At 37.0% G+C, this 22,513-nt stretch overlaps 1 protein-coding gene across 4 annotated transcripts in view; it reads left to right on the forward strand.

Moving 5' to 3' along the window:
- The window catches only part of GRB7 (growth factor receptor bound protein 7), a 78,786-nt gene that overhangs the window by 36,253 nt on the left and 20,020 nt on the right, over positions 1 to 22,513 (forward strand). For 3 of the 4 annotated variants that reach the window (XM_070728098.1, XM_070728100.1, XM_070728097.1), the window contains exons 2-4: positions 7,105 to 7,282; positions 10,422 to 10,563; positions 21,181 to 21,337. In XM_070728098.1, the coding sequence (XP_070584199.1) occupies positions 7,113 to 7,282; positions 10,422 to 10,563; positions 21,181 to 21,337 (469 nt within the window). In that variant the 5' untranslated portion in view covers positions 7,105 to 7,112. The remainder of the gene's footprint in view (positions 1 to 7,104; positions 7,283 to 10,421; positions 10,564 to 21,180; positions 21,338 to 22,513) is intronic. The other variant, XM_070728099.1, reaches the window with a different exon arrangement.

Here is a 22,513-nt window from a genome sequence, read left to right on the forward strand (position 1 = left end):
TGGACCAGGAGTCACTGCTCACAGTCACTCATGCCCTCATCCCCTCAGGGCTCAACTACTGTAACACTCTCTACATGGGGCTACCTTTGAAAAGTGTTCAGAAACTTCAAATCGTGCAGAATGCAGCTGCAAGAGCAATCATGGGCTTCCCTAGGTATGCCCATGTTACACCAACACTCCGCAGTCTGCATTGGTTGCCGATCAGTTTCCGGTCACGATTCAAAGTGTTGGTTATGACCTATAAAGACCTTCATGGCATCAGACCAGAATATCTCCGGGACCGCCTTCTGCCGCACGAGTTCCCAGCGACCAGTTAGGTCCCACAGAGTCAGTCTTCTCCGGGTCCCGTCAACTAAGCAATGTTGTTTGGCGGAACCCAGGGGAAGAGCCTTCTGTGTGGCGGCCCCGACCCTCTGGGACTAGCTCCCCCCAGAGATCAGGACTGCCCCCACCCTCCTTGCCTTTCGTAAGCTCCTTAAAACCCACCTCTGTCGTCAGGCATGGGGGAATATTGGTGGAATGCACACATACTATTTACACAAATGTACTTTCCCATAGGCCTATACAATTTATGCATGGTATGTTTGTGTGTATGTTTGTGTGTACTGTATGTTAATAAGGGTTTTTTAGTTATTAAATATTAGATTTGTTATATGATGTTTTATTATTGTTGTTAGCCACCCCGAGTCTACGGAGAGGGGCAGCATACAAATCTAATAATAAATAAATAAAATAAAATAAAAAGCATGATAAAAGGAATTCTTTGGGTGCTTTTATGGTTATGTGCATTTCTCCTATAGATACAGCATCTTCGAACACCATTTTAAAAGTCGCATAACATTTCCTACTCAGTATTCGCCTTTGCCGTTAAGTCTAGGAAGAACACAATCTATTCAATTAATTTCAGTCATTATTTTATTTATTTTATTTGTCCAATACACAATAAGGGTTTTAGTGGGTATATATCTATATACACATAGTAAAATACATGATGAAGGTTATAGAGGAGATACTCATAGTAAAATATATCTAAGAAAGAATAGAAAAGAAGATATAGTAATAGAACATATCAATGAAAGAATAGAAGAAGAGATATAGGAATAGAAGAAAGGAATAGGAGATATAGGAGAGCAATAGGACAGGGGACGGAAGGCACTCTAATGCACTTGTACTCGCCCCTTACTGACCTCTTAGGAATCTGGATAGGTCAACCGTTGCTATTTTCTTACAAAACCGTTGCTATTTTCTTACAAAACACACACATACTATTTACACAAATATACTGATAATTATGTTTGCTAACGTTTTTGGTGATTTGTAAGTTTGCACTTTTTAATCAGCTAAACCTTTAATAAGTGGCAGAATACAAATATGAACACAGTAGCTGTGCTCACAGAGAGCACTGAAACCTAATTCCAATTTAACAAAAACAGTTGTTGTGTTCATGTAACATGTTATACCTAACGAAATAATCCCTATTGTGACTTATCAAATTGCATTTATTCCTCATACTAAAGCTGGCTTCCCACAACACGATGAATTACAAATAATCCAATGTTATTTTAGCCTATCATAACATGATGTGTGAACCCAGCCATGATACAATATGAAGAGAGGGCATATAAATGGTTTAAATGTTGATCGCCTGCCCCAATTTTGCAACTCCACAGATTTACTTTATTTTAAAGCAGTAAAATCAGGGCAGAGAGTTCTTTCGATGCTTCTTCATTTGCCTGCATAATTTGCAAAAAACAAAGGAAGTTGGTAGTTTATTCAGTTAATCCAAAACTCACATTTAATTATTGAACTCTTTTCCTTTCCTTGTAAAGGTAAGGGGGAGGGGGTGACAAATTTTATTCTCTCCCTTTGCTGTTCTGTAGCCCTACTTACAAGTGCACTAGACTAGAGTGCCTTCGTCCCCTGTCCTATTGCTCTCCTATATCTCCTATTCCTTTCTTCTATTCCTATATCTCTTCTTCTATTCTTTCATTGATATGTTCTATTACTATATCTTCTTTTCTATTCTTTCTTAGATGTATTTTACTATGAATATCTCCTCTATAACCTTCATCATGTATTTTACTATGTGTATATAGATATATACCCACTAAAACCCTCATTGTGTATTGGACAAAATAAATAAATAAAATAAAATACTTCCTGGAAAGTTTCTTAAACCAATGCATGTTTAATTGGGACAATCCCAGTTAAACTAGGGCATATGGTAATCTGTTCCCACCCACATCTTCTTTTCAGACAAATGATTTATTTATTTGTTTTGTCAAGTACATATTGGTGGTATGCAAAGATACAATAATATTCATATACATACTAGTAAAAAAGAAACATTAGGACAGGGGACGGAAGGCACTCTAGTGCGCTTATGTACGCCCCTTACTGACCTCTTAGGAATCTGGAGAGGTCAACCGTGGATAGTCTAAGGGTAAAATGTTGGGGGTTAGGGGATGATACTACAGAGTCCGGTAATAAGTTCCACGCTTCGACAACCCGATTACTAAAGTCATATTTTTTACAGTCAAGTTTGGAGCGGTTAATATTAAGCTTGAATCTGTTGTGTGCTCTTGTGTTGTTATGGTTGAAGCTGAAGTAGTCTTTGACAGGCAGGACATTGCAGCATATGATTTTGTGGGCAATACTTAGATCATGTTTAAGGCGTTGTAGTTCTAAGCTTTCAAGACCCAGGATTGTAAGTCTAGTTTCGTAGGGTATTCTGTATCGAGTTACTACTTGCAGGTTTTATATCCTTCACATTCAGAGAATAATTCATATGCAACAATTTTTCTTAGGAATTTGTGCATAGAAATCAACTAAGAACATACCATTTACGATATATTTTTCCTACAGAGTGGAAAACTAAAGTCCTAATTTGTGAACCTGAGCCTGTTTTCAGGACATTTACTTAAGTGCAAACTGAACTATTTCGAGCTGAGAGTTGAATTCCAGTAATTGTACTATCCAAAACTAAAATGTGCCTAAGTTTAAGTTATGCAATTTAACCACTGAGTTACCTTCAGATCATTATTCATATTTATTTGTTCATGGCTGCATTGTTGACCTAATTTGCTAAATAGCCTGTGCCACTTCAAAGTAGAGACTAGGAGGCTGGGAGAAGATACAATTATGATTACCAAATGCTTTGTAGGCTCCTCCTCCAGATTTTCATCAACATGCTTGCTTAATTTAGAGCTGCTTGGTCATGTGATCTTTCACACCCATGGAATCTAAAGTGGTATAGTCCAGGATGTGCTATTGTTTTGTTTTGGAGGAGGCCAGGGCCTTTCCTTAATCAGAAAGTCTCTGATTGTTTAGCCTCCATTTGGGAGAATGAATAAATCTACAGATTTTATCTTTGTCTCCTTTACATTTCTTTTTTGTCAGAAAGGCTTATAAATAACCAACATTTATACTGGCGACAAAAAAAGTGCCCAGGGAAATTTTTGTAAGAGGAATAGTTTTAAGAATGCCTTTCAAAAAGATCAAAAATAATTTACATAGATTTTTGAGGGCAGATGTATCTATACAGAATTGTTTTATAAAGTGGTAGTTTTTGTGGTTTTACCAATGGTAATTTGGGATTGTGCAAACCTACTGATCAAGAATGTATTTATTATTTGTTCATTCATTCATTCATTCATTCATTCATTCATTCATTCATTCAATCTCCTTTTTAATTTTTACAAGTGACTTGCGGCAAGTACATCGAATCCTCTTTCCTCCTCCTATTTTCTCCATAACAACAATCTTATAGGGTAGGTTATACTGAGAGAATAATGACCCAAGGTCACCCCGCTGGTTTTCCTCACTAAGGCAGGAGGTGAATACAAATAGACTGCTGTTTGTAGTTTTTTTTGCTGAGAGGAGAAGCCTTATAAAGCCCTTCATGGCACTGGACCAGAATATCTCCGGGACCGCCTTCTGCTGCACGAATCCCAGCGACCAGTTAGGTCCCACAGAGTTGGCCTTCTCCGGGTCCCGTCAACTAAACAATGTTGTTTGGCGGGACCCAGGGGAAGAGCCTTCTCTGTGGCGGCCCTGACCCTTTGGAACCAACTCCCCCCAGATATCAGAGTTGCCCCCACCCTCCTAGCCTTTCGTAAGCTCCTTAAAACACACCTCTGTCGTCAGGCATGGGGGAAATTGACATGTTCCCTCCCCCTAGGCTTATAAAATTTATACATTGTACGCTAGTATGTATGATTGGTTTTAATTTGTGGTGTTTTTTAAATTAACTTAAATATTAGATTTGTTTTACATTGTATTGTTATTGCTGTGAGCCGCCCCGAGTCTGCGGAGAGGGGCGGCATACAAATCTCATTAAACTAAACTAAATTTATAGTCTTTGATTAGAACTGACAAAATGTTAATTCTTAGGAGGGTTTCCCGTAAATGGACAAGATTTCAATGCCCCAATTCTTTGCTGCTCTTTGTGCATGGCAAGAGTGATTCAGGTTAAGCAAGATTCCATAATGGTTGACCAAATTTTCTTGCATCATCTTGAAGGCCTAACTCTGGTAATTTACCACAAAGACTTTTGTGGAGTACTTTATAAAAATATACCCAGCCACTTTGTCAATTCTCACCAGAACAGTGGAGCATTAAACATAGTTTCACCATGAGGCACAAAAGTGGTTGGCACAATACAACAAAGGGTGTGTGAAATTAGACTTTCTGATAACTTCCGTGCCACCTGAATTGCTTTTTGAACTCTGTCATCATTGCTTCTTTGACCCAAAGAAGAACTCCTGAGTCACCTTTACCTGATTCTGATAATGAAGTCATGGGTGAATGAGGAAACAAACACTAGGGGCTGTATGTCACTGATTTATTTTGACACAGATTTTGTCCTTAGTGTATGTTCCTTTATTTTTTCAATTCAATTTTGCATATTCTCCATTTCCCAGACAATTTTTATCTGAATGATGTTTATCTACACAGTTTTACCCACGTGTACATCCTAATGAATTCAGTCATACATCTTCTGGTAGACCTGCTGCCTGAACTATTACATTTAATGGCTTTAAAGCCTTTTTCTTTGTCAGAAAAGCACAGCAGATTTTATAAAGTACCTACAAAAACTATGATAAATATCACCCGAGAAATTGGGTAGAAAACTGTATTTCTGCACTTGTGTATCAAAGGGGCTGGAAACATTTTCTAAAAATTAAATTCTGGAAAAGAATCGTCTATATTATGGGGTAATATTTTTGTCCCCAATCCCAGCCTGGTTTATCTTTCAGAAGTATAGATTTTAGTTCTCAATATTGACAACAGTAACCATGGTAGCTAGAGAATATGGTTATTGAAGATCATACATCTGGAAAGGAATCAGGCTGGGTAAGGCTATTATATAATTCAATATTTTAGTTCTTGCAATGTATCTGTTTTCTTTTCAGAAATATGTCTAAAGTAATTCATACTGCAGTACTAGCAATTATAACTTGCTTGAATGGACTGGGCAGATTGTTATACTCTTACTGAATCTTCTTTCAATGCATATGCGATCATCTTATGCCACTCTCCCATATTACAATAGTTATTAAGTTTATATTAATGCTTTTATTGGATATTATATTTTTCAATGAGGTACAAGCAAAAAAGTCAGAGCCAGATGGCAGCAGCAGTTGATATTTGGAAAAACTGCTTATAAATCATATTTGGGGATTTGTGTAAAAATGCCAGTTTGGTGTAGTGGCCTAGACATAGGAAACTGAGACTACTAGCCCTGCCTTACGCGTGTAAATTGACTGGGTGACCTTGGGCAACTCAATCACTCACTCACAAGCCAACACATCTCACAGGGTTGTTCTTGCGGGGAAAATAGCGAGGAGGAGAAGTATTATTTACATCGGCCACTTTAAGTTTCTTATAAATAAGGTTGGGTTAAATCAAACCAAAATAAATAAAAATATTGGTATGTTTCAATGTAGTATACATTGGGGTAGTTGCATATAAAAAAACAAAATAAAAACAAAGCCCAAGTGGGAAAGCCACATAGACTGTCCTGCAATTCATATAAAACACTATATTCCACACACTGCAGAAAAAAATATTCAGAAATTGAAAGAAGTTAAATAAAACTTAGAAATTAAATGGCTATGTGTCACACATTGTACTAAGCTGTAATGTGGGTTGCTTTGTTTTGGTGCAATGTGCTGAGTTTATAGCTTAATATAATATATGTTTCATTATTCAAGAAACCATGGTTAAAACAAATCTTGTTTGTTTTAATGCAAATTTGTTTTGCATATTGCCATTTTATGTTCATTATTCACAAGAATGAATTGAACCTTCTATTCTTCTTTGGATCTTGAATCAACTGTACAATTAACTGTTTGCCTTCTGTATGATTTACCTGATCATTATAATATTTGAGTTTAAGGAAACCCATTGACAATACTCATAGCTAAATATTCTACAGCTGATATTGTTCTGTGAAATAAGAGGAGATAATTAGATGGATTCATTTGGTTACCTATATGCTATTTTTCCTTGTCAGCCAGATCACTGACTAATTGTCTTGGAGAGATTGATGGGTTATAACTCCATTTATTATGCTCCTGCAGTGCTACCAAAATTAGCTCAGGGAAGATAATTTCCCTTGGAACTTTACCAAAGATGGTAACAATGCATTTTTCAGCAGTACAAACAATGTTTTAATTGTATATGTCGGTTTGAGAACTTGAAGGTGATTCATGTTTTACAAATAAGCAACTTTTGAGCTGAGTTTTACTGTTTAATTGAAGCTGGGATGAGATAATTGTAATGATATTGGGGGGTGGGGGAGAATGTGGTTACTTGTTTCATTAACCATCACCACTAACCATTTCACTAACCGTGCACATCTTTTTTTCTTTGAATATGAAGTGTTACAGAGCTTTAGTGTGAACATATTTAACTACATGACCCTGTCGTTTCCCCAAAACAGCAACTTTTAATGTAAAAAATAAAAGAAAATTAAAAGTGATTAATGTTTTGAAGAACTGCTTTAAAAACAGCTTGCATTTACCTCTCTGAATCTTGTTTTATCTGGATATTTGCACCGTCTTATTTTGGGAGAGTTAGTCAAATTGTTTTTCATTACAGATAATGACATGGATCTCGGAACTTCCAAAAAACCCCTTAACAGGATGTTGGGCAACTCTCATGAGGATGACCTGCCATCTGATCATACCGGAACTGTTTGCAATGGTGAGCAAAACAACTTTCTGACCCACACTGATGTGATCAAGCGGTCTCAGCCTCTGTTCATCGAAGCAAATAGGTATGTTACAGTGGAGCAAATCACAAAACCACAAAAGGCTTGTTTTTGTAGAAATAGAAATCAGTGCTGAGAAAATTTAGTCTGACCTTACAGCTTTTTCTGGAATTAATATCAATGCCAGAAACAGCTACTCATAAAAAATCTTTGTGAACATGAGCGGAGTATAAGTTACACCAAGCTTATTAGTGAAAGACTCTGCCTTGTGCAATTTAAAAATAGGAAAAATTATGGGAAGTTATGAAATCTGCTTTCTATACTTGGTGTTAATTATTTTGCAACTTATGTTTGTATCTCATCTAGAAATAAGGAGGGGGGATGAGATGTGGCTCATATGCTAATTGCTTTTTCTGTTTTAGTTGTTGAATAAGTGAAATAGATTATTAGTTTTAGCTATTGTTTATTAAGCTGATCGCTTTATGATCAAAATGTAATACTATATTAGAGCTAAAATATATAGCTAGCATGCAAATCTTTCGTTTGACACAATAGATAACTTTTTTTCTGTGAGAATCACACTAACTGTGGGATAATCATTTGAGTCTGCAATCCAATGACTATTTATGCAGCAGCACTGGGGATTCATCGCAAATACATGTCTACTCTACCATAGTTATGTTATATAATAAATGTGGCAAACTCTTTGCACTGCTTGTTCCTTTCTCCTTCAGCATTAAACTGACATTGGGCCACACAGTTTATGGATTGTAATTTTAGTATGTTAGACATGTTTAATTGACAGAATGGACTTTATCGTAGATTTTAGTTTTTATTTATTATTTCATACTAGGATTTTTAATGGTATATTTACTGAGTGTTTTTATTTGTTCTGGTCTCTGGTTTGTGACTGTAATAAACTAAATTGAATGGGCCATTTAGGTCAAAATAAAAATATTGTTGAAATCAGCCGTCGTGCAAACTCAATAGGACAATGATGGTGAACCTTTTTTTCATCAGGTGCCGAAAGAATGTGACCGTGTGCTATTGTGCATGCACGAGTGCCCATACCCATAATTTAATACCTGGGAAGGGCAAAAACAGCTTCCCCTGCCTCCCAGAGGCTGGAAATAGCCTCTTTCCAAACTTCTGGTGGGCCCAGTAGGCTCATGTTTCATCCCCCCCTGGCTCCAAACGCTTCCCTGGAGCTGGGGGAGGGTAAAAATGTTCTCCCCCATCCCCATGGAGGCTCTCTGGAAACCAAAAAACACCCTCCCAGAGCCTCTATGTGAGACAAATATCAGCTGGCCAGCACACACATGCCCATTGGAGCTGAGCTAGGTCAACAGCTTACGTGCTAGCAGATATGGCTCTGCGTGCCACCTGGGGCACCCGTGCCATGGGTTTGCCATCAGTGCAATAAAATATACTTTCTTGTACATTCTTGATCTTAAGTTACTTGATTCCATTTTAATTCTGGAACTGAAGATCAGTTAATCTTGAACTGCAGTGCTTGACTATTTGCCATGCCACGGAAGAACATTTTGCATTCCTTGGTAACTGCTCAGATAAATCTGCACACCTTGTCTCTTGTGGTGCCTTAAGACGCTTTGGTAGATGTGCAAACTTTCATCCTCAATAATGGCCATGCATACAGATTACAAACCTGTAGTAACACAGAAGGATTGGAAGAGAAAAAGCCAAAAGAATTAAATATTTGCTTTCTTGTCTGCTTACAGTACTAGTGGCACACAAAAATGGATATAGCAAGTTTGTCCAGTCTGCTGACTGTTGAATGAGCTCTTTGTGAAGAAGTACAGAATGATCTAAAGTCTGGGCAATAAGTATTGTATGTGATATATTGATCTGAAATACTTAATTACATGCAAGAGATGAGTTCAGACTTCTGATAGGAATTATCTGTCTCTTCTCTGCAGCTTGCTGCTTGTGAGATAAAAAATAGAAGGTATCAGGGGGAAAAATTAGAGATTTCCAGGAGATAATGAGTATCTCATCTACCTTTGGTTCTGGCTACCGAATCACAGACTTTGAAAGGACCTTAGAGGTCTTATAGTCCACCCCTCTGCTCAAACACAAACCCTAGACTGTTTCAGTCAAATGACTGTCCAATCTCTTCTTCAGAATCTCCAGTGCAGTATCACAATGTTCTATAAGGAACAGTTGATTTTGAATTATGGGGCTAAATCACTTGCCATGTTATGCAGGGCACTTTGACTTCTTGGTAACTGCTTAAATAAATATGCATATCTACATCTAGCCTCTCATGATGCCTTAGATACTTTGGTAGATGTGCAAACATTTGTGTTTCAATAATAGTCATGCTATGCATATAAATAACATGATAAGCAGAGTAGCTCTGACGGGATACAAGCTTAGTTAGAAAAATAGCCTACTATAAATATCACGACCAGGCCGTCGAAATTATATGATTATGGATGAAACATGTAACAGTGATACCCATTGCCATTGGGGCACTTGGTACCATGTCCAAGAATTTTATAAAATTATCAAGAAATTGCAGCTTCCTGCAGTAACACCAGCAGGAAAAAACGGCATTACAGTGGTCCCTCGATTTTCGCGGGTTCGAACTTCGCGAAATGGCTATACCACGGTTTTTCAAAAATATTAATTAAAAAATACTTTGCTGTTTTTTCCCTATACCATGGTTTTTACCGCCTGATGACGTCAGACGTCATCGCCAAACTTTCGTCCGCCTTTAATGAATATTTTTTAAAATAAACTTTAATAAATAAACATGGCGAGTAATAATCTAAATGGTTGCTAAGGGAATGAGAAATTGCAGTTTAGGGGTTTAAAGTGTTAAGGGAAGGCTTGTGATACTGTTCATAGCCAAAAATAGTGTATTTACATCCGCATCTCTACTTCGTGGAAATTCGACTTTCGCGGGCGGTCTCGGAACGCATCTCCCACGAAAATTGAGGAAACTCTGTACTCAGAATTTGTACTTGGTTGATAACTAGATCCTGGTAGCAATCTGTATCAACCATTAATACTAGTCAATAGCATTTGTGATGCATTTTTGAATGTTTAGTTGACTGAGTTTCATGTTTAATGAAATAATAATAATAACAACAACAACAACAACAACGACATTATTAATTAACCCAGATGCTTTATTAGTAGCTAACCCATTTTTAAACATCTTTCCATTCTTTTCCTCTAGAAAAATGAGGGAGGAAAAGCCTCATACCTTATCTTTGCCTTCTATCCCAAACCCTTTTCCGGAACTCTGTAGTCCCTCAAACTCACCTATCCTCACCAGTTCCACACTGGCGCCAGGATCACAGCATGAAAGTGGCTCTCATGTAAGTATATCTATTTGGATTTGGGAGGAGAGGAAGGTGGCCTAGGGCTATACCAGTTTTTCCTTGCTGGTCCAGCTCCCAGGATAAAGACTAAACTGTAAACCAAGAAAATATTTCAGAAGAAGACCATGAGTATTCAAGAAAATTTCATGGAGATAGGCACAAAATCCTTAGGGATTGAATTCTTAGGAGAAACCTAGGAGAATTTTACAGGTTCAATTTTTTGTTTGTTTCCTTGCAAAGCTGGAATGAAACAGAAGCAGAGTAAAGACACCTCTGAAGATAGCCCTAGCCCTAGAGGCTCTTTCCCTCTCATCACAGCCACCCATAAGTTTAGAATAGCCACTGCCAAGTTTAGAGTAATTTCTCCCAATGTAGCCTGTACAAATGATTTATTTCAATTCCACAGTTCCAAGTGATATGGTCTTTGATGAAAGGAACCTGTTTCAGGGAGGTTGTTTTTGAGTCTTTTTGGCAGGATTACAAAAAAAAAAAAGGGCAGTCATGTATAAAAATTAAGTGAAAATTGCCTGCTGGCCCACAGTAAGAATGATTTATAACTAAATAACCTGACAAGGTATTATAATTGGCTAGATTCACAAGGTATTATAATTGGCTAGATTTCTTTTTGTGCGAATGTGTTTCTTTTTATTTTGTTTCATGCAACATAGGAATCCAGATACTGTTTTTTTATCAATCCTTTTTAATTAAATAAATATTTTTGCATATCATTTTAAGTTACAAACCTGGAGACCGCCTGCAATGTTTCTTTATTTTTCTGTGTTTGTTTCAATTTTCAATATCCTTATAAATACTATTTATTTATTTATTAGATTTGAATGCTATAATTCTGTTTCCTTATTAATTCTAAAAGCTCTCTGAAATTCTTCGTTAAGTTCCAACCTAACACAGTGAGTTGCAAATTAGCTAACCATATTTTGGCCAGCCATGTTGCAAAAATAAAAAAATCAGCCAATCATTTATTTGTTCTCCATGAAAACATCCATCAAAATGATCTGATTGCAGGGTCTGCTCTGTTTTCAAGAGCTGACAGCTGAATCCATAACATTCAATGTTATCCATTGTTCTTCACCTTCTATAACGTATGGACAGAAGAACAGTCAAGGTAAAATTACAGCTTTGGGTTTTGAGTTCATAGGACAAGATATGGCAAAGCTGGTTCCCTTAGAAATCGTTGCCAGGATTCTCAGGTTTTGTTTAACTAGCCTGGGAGCATCGGCTGGGAGTCTTTAATTACAGGATGGAAGGCTTCCAGCTGCTTTGTAAGTATTGGAGTCCACTTGATGTCTCTTTGGTTTCTTATCTAAAGATATGCTTTTAAAGAAGGACTTTGATGTGAGACAGAGGCAGACTAACAAATCAGCTGATAATCTGCTATCAGCAAGTATGCTAGTCTGCCTGTGCCCATATCAAAGACATTTTAAAAAGCATCTTATTCTTGCTGTCTGGTTATGATTGCTAATAGATACTATAATAATATATTTTTTATTAAATAAAATAATCCACATTTATATCACAAAAATAGCAATACTACGGTGAATTGTAAGAGACATCAGAATTGTATTGAGAAAAAGCAGCAAGCCTATATTAATTTATTGTGAATATGCCACTATTATCTCTGTACCTATAGGAGTTTCTAGATGTACCCCAAAGAAGTATTGCTTAAAATTTAAAATGTATTTTATCTCCGTTATATGATTCTCAGTCATTCAAGAATGTCATTTCCATTTTAAATATAGATTATTTCACGGAGAGAGGATAGTCTTTCTTTCAATTTTACATAGTAATTCTGATACATAAAGCATTCTTTCTCAGACTTGTACCCTCAAGTGTAAATGTGTGAAGGAATAATTATTTATAGTGTAACTAATTAGATTTATTGCTTTCAGTTTGCTTTATTGATCCAACTGACCATTTAAAATTTTAAATGATACTTTAGCTCCTCTTGGTATGTGGGAACTGATTTAATTTCCCCTGCCTTTAAAAGGACATAATAAATTAACTAATATTCACAGGAAGCTCCATATATCACGTATTGTAATACAGCAACTTACTATGGAATATAGAAGAGCATGGAAAGAAGTGGCCCAAGGGACTGTGAGAAGAAGCTTCAGATTGAATTTAGAAAGCAACACCGGAGATTTTTACCCCTACAATTCAGAAACACACCAATTTCATTCTCTACATTTTTATTTTCAAGTATTAAGGGACAGACAAGATTTGATGAAGCCACCATGCATTATTATTCATTTCTGAAAGTGAGCAATGACCAGTGATGGGCTCCTACGGGAACGGTCAGGGACGCAGTTCCGGTAGCAAAATTTGGAGCTCCACGCCAGAGCACCCAATTTGCACTGAAAGATGTTGAAACAAAATGCATAAGCCACGCCCACAGTGTGGTAGTAAAACTTTTGGTAGCCCATCACTGGCAATGACCATACATTTTTTATAAACAGCCTTCCATCCTTCCGAGGTGGGTAAAATGAGGACCCGGATTGTGGGGGCAATAGCCTAGCTCTCTTTAAAAAAGTGCTATTGCTAACATGTTATAAGCTGCCCTGAGTCTAAGGAGAAGGGCGGCATAATAAATAAATAAATAAATAAATAAATAAATAAATAAATAAATAAATAAATAAATAAATAAATAAATAAATAAATAAATAAATAAATAAATAAATAAATAAATAAATAAATAAATAACAAATAAATAAATAAATAAACAAATAAACAAACAATCAAAACTAAACTAAACTAAACTAAACAACTAAACTAAACTAAACTAAACTAAACTAAACTAAACTAAACTAAACTAAACTAAACTAAACTAAACTAAACTAAACACTTCTTGCTTTCTCATCTGACCCCTACACTTCCGCATTAAGAGATGTTGCATTTGCAGTCTTCAATGCAGCAATGGGAAAAAAGTGATTCTCCAAATATTTCTGAAGTATAACTTTTAGCCACTCCAATTTTTTAGAAGCCATGGGAGCGCTATGGTTAGTATGGTTAGTAGCCTTTATCCATGATGACTTTTTAAACTGCAAACCTTAAAACCAAAACCAAAAATGCCCTTCACTCATTGGCTTCTGTTGATCAAGGTGATGTCAAAGTTGCAATATCCTAAGGCAATAATTTGAAAATTATTATTGAAAAATAGAATAGAATAAGATAGAATACGATAGGATAGAATAGAATAGAATAGAATAGATTTCTTTATTAGCCAAGTGTGATTGGATACACAATGAATTTGTCACTGGTGCATATGTTCTCAGTGTACATAAAAGAAAAGATACATTTGTCAAGAATCATGAGATACAACAATTAATGAATGTCATAGGGTACTAATAAGCAAACAGAAAACAATATTAATATAAATTGTAAGGATACAAGCAACAACTTACAGTCATAAAGGCTTCTCCTCATGTTCTCTCTCGTGGTGTATTCTCATTTGCTTTTCTCTGTGTATCAGTACTGTATGATGAGCTGGTTAAAGCTGGTTAAAGAACATGAGTATGAACATGGTTTGCTTGTTGTGGAGCTTGTTTTCCCCATCTGAGCCGGCCTAGGAGAAAGCTCTCTGCCGCTACCACCTAAACCGGCATCTTGGCTTTTTTTACAAGCTGGAAAGAAAGAGCCGTCTCCCCCACCAACCCCCTTGCTGGGAAGACAACGCCGGAGTCACAAGAACTTGGATTTATTACTGGTTTTAGAACTGGCAGGAAACACTCTGCTGACGCTACCTAAACCTGACTTCCTTACAAGCCAGGAACCAGCGGGGAGCAGCGGATGAGTGGAGAGGTAGATATAGCGAGCAGAGCTGGTCTCTTCCATATCCCGTCAGCTAAGCAGTGTCAGCTGGCGGGCCCACAAGGAAGGGCCTTCTCTGTGGCTGCCCCGGCTCTCTGGAACTAACTACCCCCTGAGATCCAGACTGCCCCCACTCTATTAACCTTCCAGAAAGCATTAAAGACCTGGCTTTTCCAGCAGGCTTGGGGCTATTGATTTTGCAATTTTACAAGGTCCAACCTTGAATGATATGTATGTATGTGGTTTTTTAACTGTTTTTTCTTAATCTTTTATGTTGTTTTTAAAGTATTTTATATCCTGTTGTGAGCCCCACAGAGTTCTTTGGGAGCTGGGAGGCACAGAAATACAATCAATCAATCAATCAATCAATCAATCAATCAAATAAATAAATAAATACAGTAATAAGTGGGAGGAGATGAGTGATAGGAACCACGAGAAGACAAATAGTAATAGTAATGCAGCCTTAGTGAATAATTTAACACTGGTGAGGGAATTATTTGTTTAGAAGAATGATGACATTCGGGGGGAAATGCCATCACTCGAATAAACAAATAATTCCTAAAAAAATAAGTTAGGTATATTATACCTGTGCTACAAAAAGCTGATCCCCATTGGACAGCAGCCAATTCACACAGAAAACTGTAAATCCTTTGCTGCCATCCAGTAATGTTACTTATTTTTGCAGCTTGTATGTTATGGCCCTCATAAATAAATACATTCTGTAAGTGCATGATCTCTCTTTCCCAAGGATTAGTGCTTAGTGCTAGTGGCAAAACCCACATTATTTCTTATTTGTTTGTTGTATTCTAAATGTTTCTCAGCCTGCTTTTGCATGGATCAGTGGACATTGGTTGCCTATTAACCTCCAACCATTAATGCTAATTTAAACAATTTTCTAGATCTCAGTGCAATTAAAGGCATACCTTTAGCTAATGTAATGAACTAAGACATAGCACCCCCTACTTATGTAGTATGGCTATTAAAATCTAATATTTCTCGTGGAATTTAAATTACTTTTTGTAGCTGCCAAGTCTTTGCAAGAAGGATGCCTTTCATCTTAAATATCTGCAAGGAATGTGCAGTGTTGCTGTTGTTACAAGTTTGGTGGCATACTTTTGGGAACTTGTGCAAAAGCAACTCGCCAAAGGACTATGGCTATCCATTTGGTACAACCCTCACTGGTTTGGAACTTGGCAAAATCTAAATTTGGCCTAAAACCTGGATGATAATGGGAATTTTTTAAAGAAACTATCAAATCACTAGTGTGTAAATACTGTTTCGCACATTGCATAGTGTTATCAACAGTAAATCAACAGAAATCATAATAACAAAGCAGCATTAAATATTAAATATGAGATTTCCACTGGCTGATGCCCAGAACACTTTGCAAAAACACAGTATGGTAGATTTTATGTTTGTGTGAAATAATATGATACTTAAATATAAAAAATGAAGGGGAAAAGACAGGAATAATGATGCAGGATATTTGTCTTTCTAGAAATAAGGGACATAAAGAGATACACAATTTCAAAAAGCTTGCAATACGGGGTTTTTAGTGTTTTTTAAATTATTAGATTTGTTGTACATTGTTTTATTGTTGCTGTGAGCCGGCCCGAGTCTACGGAGAGGGGCGGCGTGCAAATCTAATAACTAGATAGATAGATAGATAGATAGATAGATAGATAGATAGATAGATAGATAGATAGATAAATTTACTTTAATGGGAAAGTGAACACAAGAACAAGGGGACACAATCTGAAGTTAGTTGGGGGAAAGATCAAAAGCAACGTTAGAAAATATTATTTCACTGAAAGAGTAGTAGATCCTTGGAACAAACTTCCAGCAGACAGGGTTGGTAAATCCACAGTAACTGAATTTAAACATATCTGGGATAAACATATATCCATCCTAAGATAAAATACAGGAAATAGTATAAGGGCAGACTAGATGGACCATGAGGTCTTTTTCTGCCGTCAGTCTTCTATGTTTCTATGTTTCTAAATAAATAAATAAATTTATTTATTGACATTTTCAGGCTTTTTGCTAATAGGTAAAAATGATCTTGTAATATAATAGTAGAATGTTTGTTTCAAGAGCTTTATATGTGCTGACAGCAATCCTTAACAGCTAGAGTCATATAAAAGATAAAGGTTTTCCTGTCCAGTCATGTCCAGTCAACTCTAGGATACAAGGTTTATGTCCATTGGTCAGGGGAGCCAGCGTTTTCCAAAGACATTTTCTGTGGTCATGTGGCCAGCATGACTAGCGGTGGGTCGTAACTTTCCTCACTGCTGGTTCCATTCCTCCCACACCACGTGGCCCTAGTGCGTTGCAGCTTCGCGCATGTGCAGAAGCAAATACTGCTGAAAACTCAGCTTCTGTGCAAGTGCTAAAAACGCTCCGTATGTGCAAAAGCAAAAACCAGCTGCGCATGTACAGAAGTGAAAAACAAAATGGCGGCGCTTATGCCGCTGCTGAGAGAGCCAGTGCAGGGGTGTGGCCAGCCGGACATCACTGGCAGGTGGGGAGAAATTCCCGCTACTGGTTCTAAAGAACCATTCCGAACCAGGAGGAACCCACTCTGAGCATGGCTATACACTAGAGGTGCATGGATTGGCGTTACCTTCCTGCCAAAGTGGAACCTGTTAATCTAGTTGCATTTCAAACTGTGAGGTGGGCAGGAATGGGAGCTCATCCCGTTGAGTGGCACTTGGGTCTCGAACTTGGGCTGTCAGTTTTTATTTATTTTATTTATTTATTTTATTTTATTTATTTATTTTGTCCAATACACAATGAGAGATTTTGTCCAATACACAATACTTTATGTGTTTACTATATACACATAGTAAAATACATGATGAAGGTTATAGAGGAGATACTCATAGTAAAATATATCTAAGAAAGAATAGAAAAGAAGATATAGTAATAGAACATATCAATGAAAGAATAGAAGAAGAGATATAGGAATAGAAGAAAGGTATAGGAGATGTAGGAGAGCAATAGGACAGGGGACGGAAGGCACTCTAGTGCACTTGTACTCACCCCTTACTGACCTCTCAGGAAAAGCTCAGCATCTATAATTGCTGAGCGATCATGCCTCCCTACAGTCCTTTAAGTCAGCCAAATATTACTTGCACCCCAGGCTGATAACTAAAGGATCTGTAAACATGGTGAAAATTATCTACCATGTAACTACAAAATTTAGAGTATACAGCTTGACTCATTGAATTACCACTCATTTAGCTACCATTTTAAATTATGATGATGATGATGATGATGATGATGATGATGATGATGAATGAGGAGACATGATTGATTTTCAATAGTTGTATGGCTATTGTAGTATTCCTGCTCTGGCCATATTATCATGATTCAGGCACTGGACAGTTGGCTCACAATTATGACATTGCAGTAACTTGTAGCCCTGTGTGATCGCCAGTTACGACTTCATTATTGATTTCCAACAAACAAAGTTGTTGGAGAAGCTGGCAGGAAGTCATAAACAGCAAATATGTGATTGCGGGACACTGATTGTATATGCTTAATGATGGCAACAAGGATGTTCTCAAACCTGTACCATGGATGGAGGAGTGAGGAATACATTAAAACACTGCCATTAGGATTTTTCTCATTAAAACCTCCAATTAATGGTAGTTTTTATTTTATTTTATTTATTTTATTTTATTTATTTGTCAAACAATTATAGGGTGATAATTTGTACAAATTAAACATTAGATAAGTAATGATAAAAAGTAACAAAAGAAGACAATAGGACAGGGACGGGTAGGCACAATGGTGCGCTTGTGCACGCCCCTTACAGACCTCTTAGAAAGGGGGAGAGGTCAATTGTAGATAGTCTTCGGAGAGGGGCGGCATACAAATCCAAATAATAAATAAATAAATAAAATAAATAAAGGTTTTGGGGTTAGGAGTAGAAACCACAGAATCAGGTACTGCATTCCAGACATTGATTATTCTGTTGCTGAAGTCGTATTTTTTGCAGTCAAGTTTGGATTAGTTTAAATCGATTTCGTGCTCGTGTGTTGTTGCAGTTGAAGGTGAAGTAGTCGTTAACAGGTAGGACATTTTGGTATATGATTTTATGAACTATAATTAAGTCGGAACGGAGACGACAGAGTTGTAAGTTGTCTAAACCAAGAATTTCAAGTCTGGCGGAGTAAGGTATTTTGTTGTGAGAAGAGGAGTGAAGGACTCTTCTTGTGAAATATTTCTGGACTCTCTCAATTGTGTTGATGTCAGATATGCAATGTGGGTTCCATACAGGCGAGCTGTATTCTAGATTTGGTCTGACAAATGTTTTGTAAGCTCTTGTTAGCAGTTCAAAATTACCAGAGAAGAAGCTGTGAAGGATTAGGTTAACAACTCTTAAAGCCTTTTTGGCAATGTTGTTGCAGTGGGCTCTAGAACTTAGGTCATTGGATATGAGTACTCCAAGGTCTTTGACAGACTGAGGGTTATCAATAAGTTCAATTCCTCCAAGTTTATATGATTCTTTTTACCAATGTGTAAGACAGAGCATTTAGTGGTGGAGATTTGAAGTTGCCAGGTTTTAGACCATTCTGCTACGTGGTCAAGGTCTTTTTGTAGGGTAGCAGTATTGTCGGTGGTATTAAATAGTTTTGCTATAATCTCTCTCTCTTTCTCTCTCTCCCTCCTCTCCCCTTCTCTCTCTTCCTCTCTCCCCCTCTCTGTATCTCTTCCTTTGTCCCCCACTGTCTATACTGTATCTCTCTATCCTTCTCTCTCCCCATTGTCCCTCTCTATCTTCCCCTTCCTCTGCCTCTCTGTGAGAGAAAACCTTTAAAACAGATCCCATCCCATCCCTTTTTGAAAGAGTTTAAATTAAGTCTTAAGAGTTTCTTTTGAATATTTGAATGATTTAACAATGTAAAGCCTTTGATACGGTTCCACATAAAGAGCTGATAGATAAATTAGTGAAGATTGGACTTAATCCCTGGATAGTTCAGTGGATTTCAAGCTGGCTGAAGCATAGACATCAGAGAGTTATTGTTAATGGCGAGTATTCTGAGCAGAGACAGGTTACAAGCGGTGTGCCACAAGGGTCTGTTCTGGGTCCTATTCTTTTTAATATGTTTGTGAGTGACATAGGGGAAGGTTTGGTAGGGAAGGTTTGCCTATTTGCCGATGACTCTAAAGTGTGCAATAGGGTTGATATTCCTGGAGGCGTCTGTAATATGGTAAATGATTTAGCGTTACTAGATAAATGGTCTAAGCAATGGAAACTGCAGTTTAATGTTTCCAAATGTAAAATAATGCACTTGGGGAAAAGGAATCCTAAATCTGAGTATTGCATTGGCAGTTCTGTGTTAGCAAAAACTTCAGAAGAGAAGGATTTAGGGGTGAGCAGTGTGGTCGGGCGGTAGGAAAGGCAAGTAGGATGCTTGGCTGCATAGCTGCATAGCTAGAGGTATAACAAGCAGGAAGAGGGAGATTGTGATCCCCTTATATAGAGCGCTGGTGAGACCACATTTGGAGTACTGTGTTCAGTTCTGGAGACCTCACCTACAAAAAGATATTGACAAAATTGAACGGGTCCAAAGACGGGCTACAAGAATGGTGGAAGGTCTGAAGTATAAAACATATCAGGAAAGACTTAATGAACTCAATCTGTATAGTCTGGAAGACAGAAGGAAAAGGGGGGACATGATCGAAACATTTAAATATGTTAAAGGGTTAAATAGGGTTCAGGAGGGAAGTGTTTTTAACAGGAAAGTGAACACAAGAACAAGGGGACACAATCTGAAGTTAGTTGGGGGAAAGATCAAAGGCAACATGAGAAAGTATTATTTTACTGAAAGAGTAGTAGATCCTTGGAACAAACTTCCAGCAGACGTGGTTGGTAAATCCACAGTAACCGAATTTAAACATGCCTGGGATAAACATATATCCATTGTAAGATAAAATACAGGAAATAGTAAAAGGGCAGACTAGATGGACCATGGGGTCTTTTTCTGCCGTCAGTCTTCTATGTTTCTATGTTTCTATGTATAGAAAATCTATATTTAAAATAACAATTTATAAAAAATCTCAGTATATTCATAATACATTTCACCTTTGACATCACGAATTAGAATATAGAACTATAAATAGTTTTAAGGGGTGTACATAAGCGCACTAGAGTGCCTTCCGTCCCCTGTCCTATAGTCTCTCCTATATCTCGTATTTCTTCTCTACTATATCCTCTATAACCTTCATTGTGTATTATTGTGTATTGGACAAAATAAATAAATAAAAATAAAATAAATAATTATGAAAAATTGTTATGGATAAAATAAACTGCCTAATTATAAACTGAACTATATATCCTCAATTATCTTTAAGCATAATATATTTAACTGAATTATGTTACTTAAATAATAGATTTACTCCCTCTTGTGGAATAACTGAAGTGTAGCAGAGATATTTCAGGACTGACTCATTCATAAAAACATAAAATCAGTGCTGGTCATTTGACATTGTCTTAAGCATCTTGTTTCCACCAGTAGCCAACCAATACCAGCCAGTAGCCATCTTGTTTGCATCATTCAAAGAATGAAGTATAAGCTATTGTATAATATTATTGCTTAGAAGTTTTATTTAAAAAAAGAGAAAAACTTGGAGAAGAAAAAATAGGAAATTGGAGTACTGTACATGAATTGCATGTGTAATTGTGTAAGAATTCCTAAAGGTTGTTCTTATAACTTTGCTTATGCAATTAAACAGGCCAGTCCTAGTAGCTTATTCTGTGATCCTTTTCTATTCTCACAGGTAGTAAAGGTTTACAGTGAAGATCGTACTTGCTGCTCTTTGGAAGTCACAGCAGGTACCACAGCCCGTCATGTTTGTGAGATGCTGGTGCAGAAAACCCACTCTTTGCATGATGACTGCTGGTCTTTGGTAGAGGTCTATCATCATTTGTCTCTAGGTGAGGAAGAAAAGAAAGTTCATGTGCCTCAGTGGTAGGTTTCTACTGGCATGCCCCAGAGCTCCGTTGTGGTTGTGCCTGCCAGATTGCACAATTTGTACGCGACTGCTCCAGTGCCCTCTTTGCGGGTCCGGTGAGCAGCGCCATCTCTTTTCCCCCCTAAAATTTTGGGCCTTTTTTGCTTTCTATCCATGCACAGGAGCACAATCTTACAAGGGGATGCTCTGGCATGGAAGATTTTGGTGATTTTTTTGCTTCTGTGCAGGTGCAGAAGCAAATAAACCACCAAAATCACACATGCATTGGTGTCCCCTCATGAGATTTCAGTATGTTTTTGCTTCCTGCACATCCACGGAAGTGCCTGGATCAGCAGGATTTGCACACAGTGCAATCGTGTGCAGGTAAGTGGAACCCACCGCAGGTGATGTACATGCGTTCATTCTGACAAACACAGATTCTGTCAGATATATCCAGAGACATTTTAAATGAAAATAATAAAATAAAAACAAACTTTTTGCAATGAGGAGCAAGTATACTTAAGTACAGTGTTCCCTCGATTTTTGCGGGGGATGCGTTCCGAGACTGCCCGCGAAAGTCGAATTTCCGCGAAGTAGAGATGCGGAAGCAAATACACTATTTTTGGCTATGAACAGTATCCTAAGCCTTCCCTTAACACTTTAAACCCCTAAATTACAATTTCCCATTCTCTTAGCAATCATTTAGATTATTACTCACCATGTTTATTTTTAAAAATGTTGTTTTTTTTTTAATATTTTTATTAATTTTCTTTAAAATGACAAACAAACTTACAAACATTTAACATACATTGTAGGGATGTATCATCCCTGCTCTTCTCAAAAGTATAATTGCAGATACAGAAAAAGGAATACACAGTTAATTCAATGCTACTAATACAAAAAATATCTAGTAAAAAAAATTTACTGTCATATAAACATTTCTAATTAATTTCAAGTCAAAAAATTCTTTAGAAAAAACAAATTTCTATTCTATCTATGTAAACTATATCTAATATAAATCTTAATAAGAAAAAATCATCTAAAATATCTATACTTATTGCTACTCTTCTTTCTTTATTTTTTTATTCTTATCTATCCATTCATAAACATTGTTCCATGTTGCGTAAAATTTGGTTTCTTCCTGTTCATTCAAGCGTCT

Source organism: Erythrolamprus reginae, chromosome Z (assembly GCF_031021105.1).
Source record: "Erythrolamprus reginae isolate rEryReg1 chromosome Z, rEryReg1.hap1, whole genome shotgun sequence".
Classification (NCBI taxonomy): domain Eukaryota; kingdom Metazoa; phylum Chordata; class Lepidosauria; order Squamata; family Dipsadidae; genus Erythrolamprus; species Erythrolamprus reginae.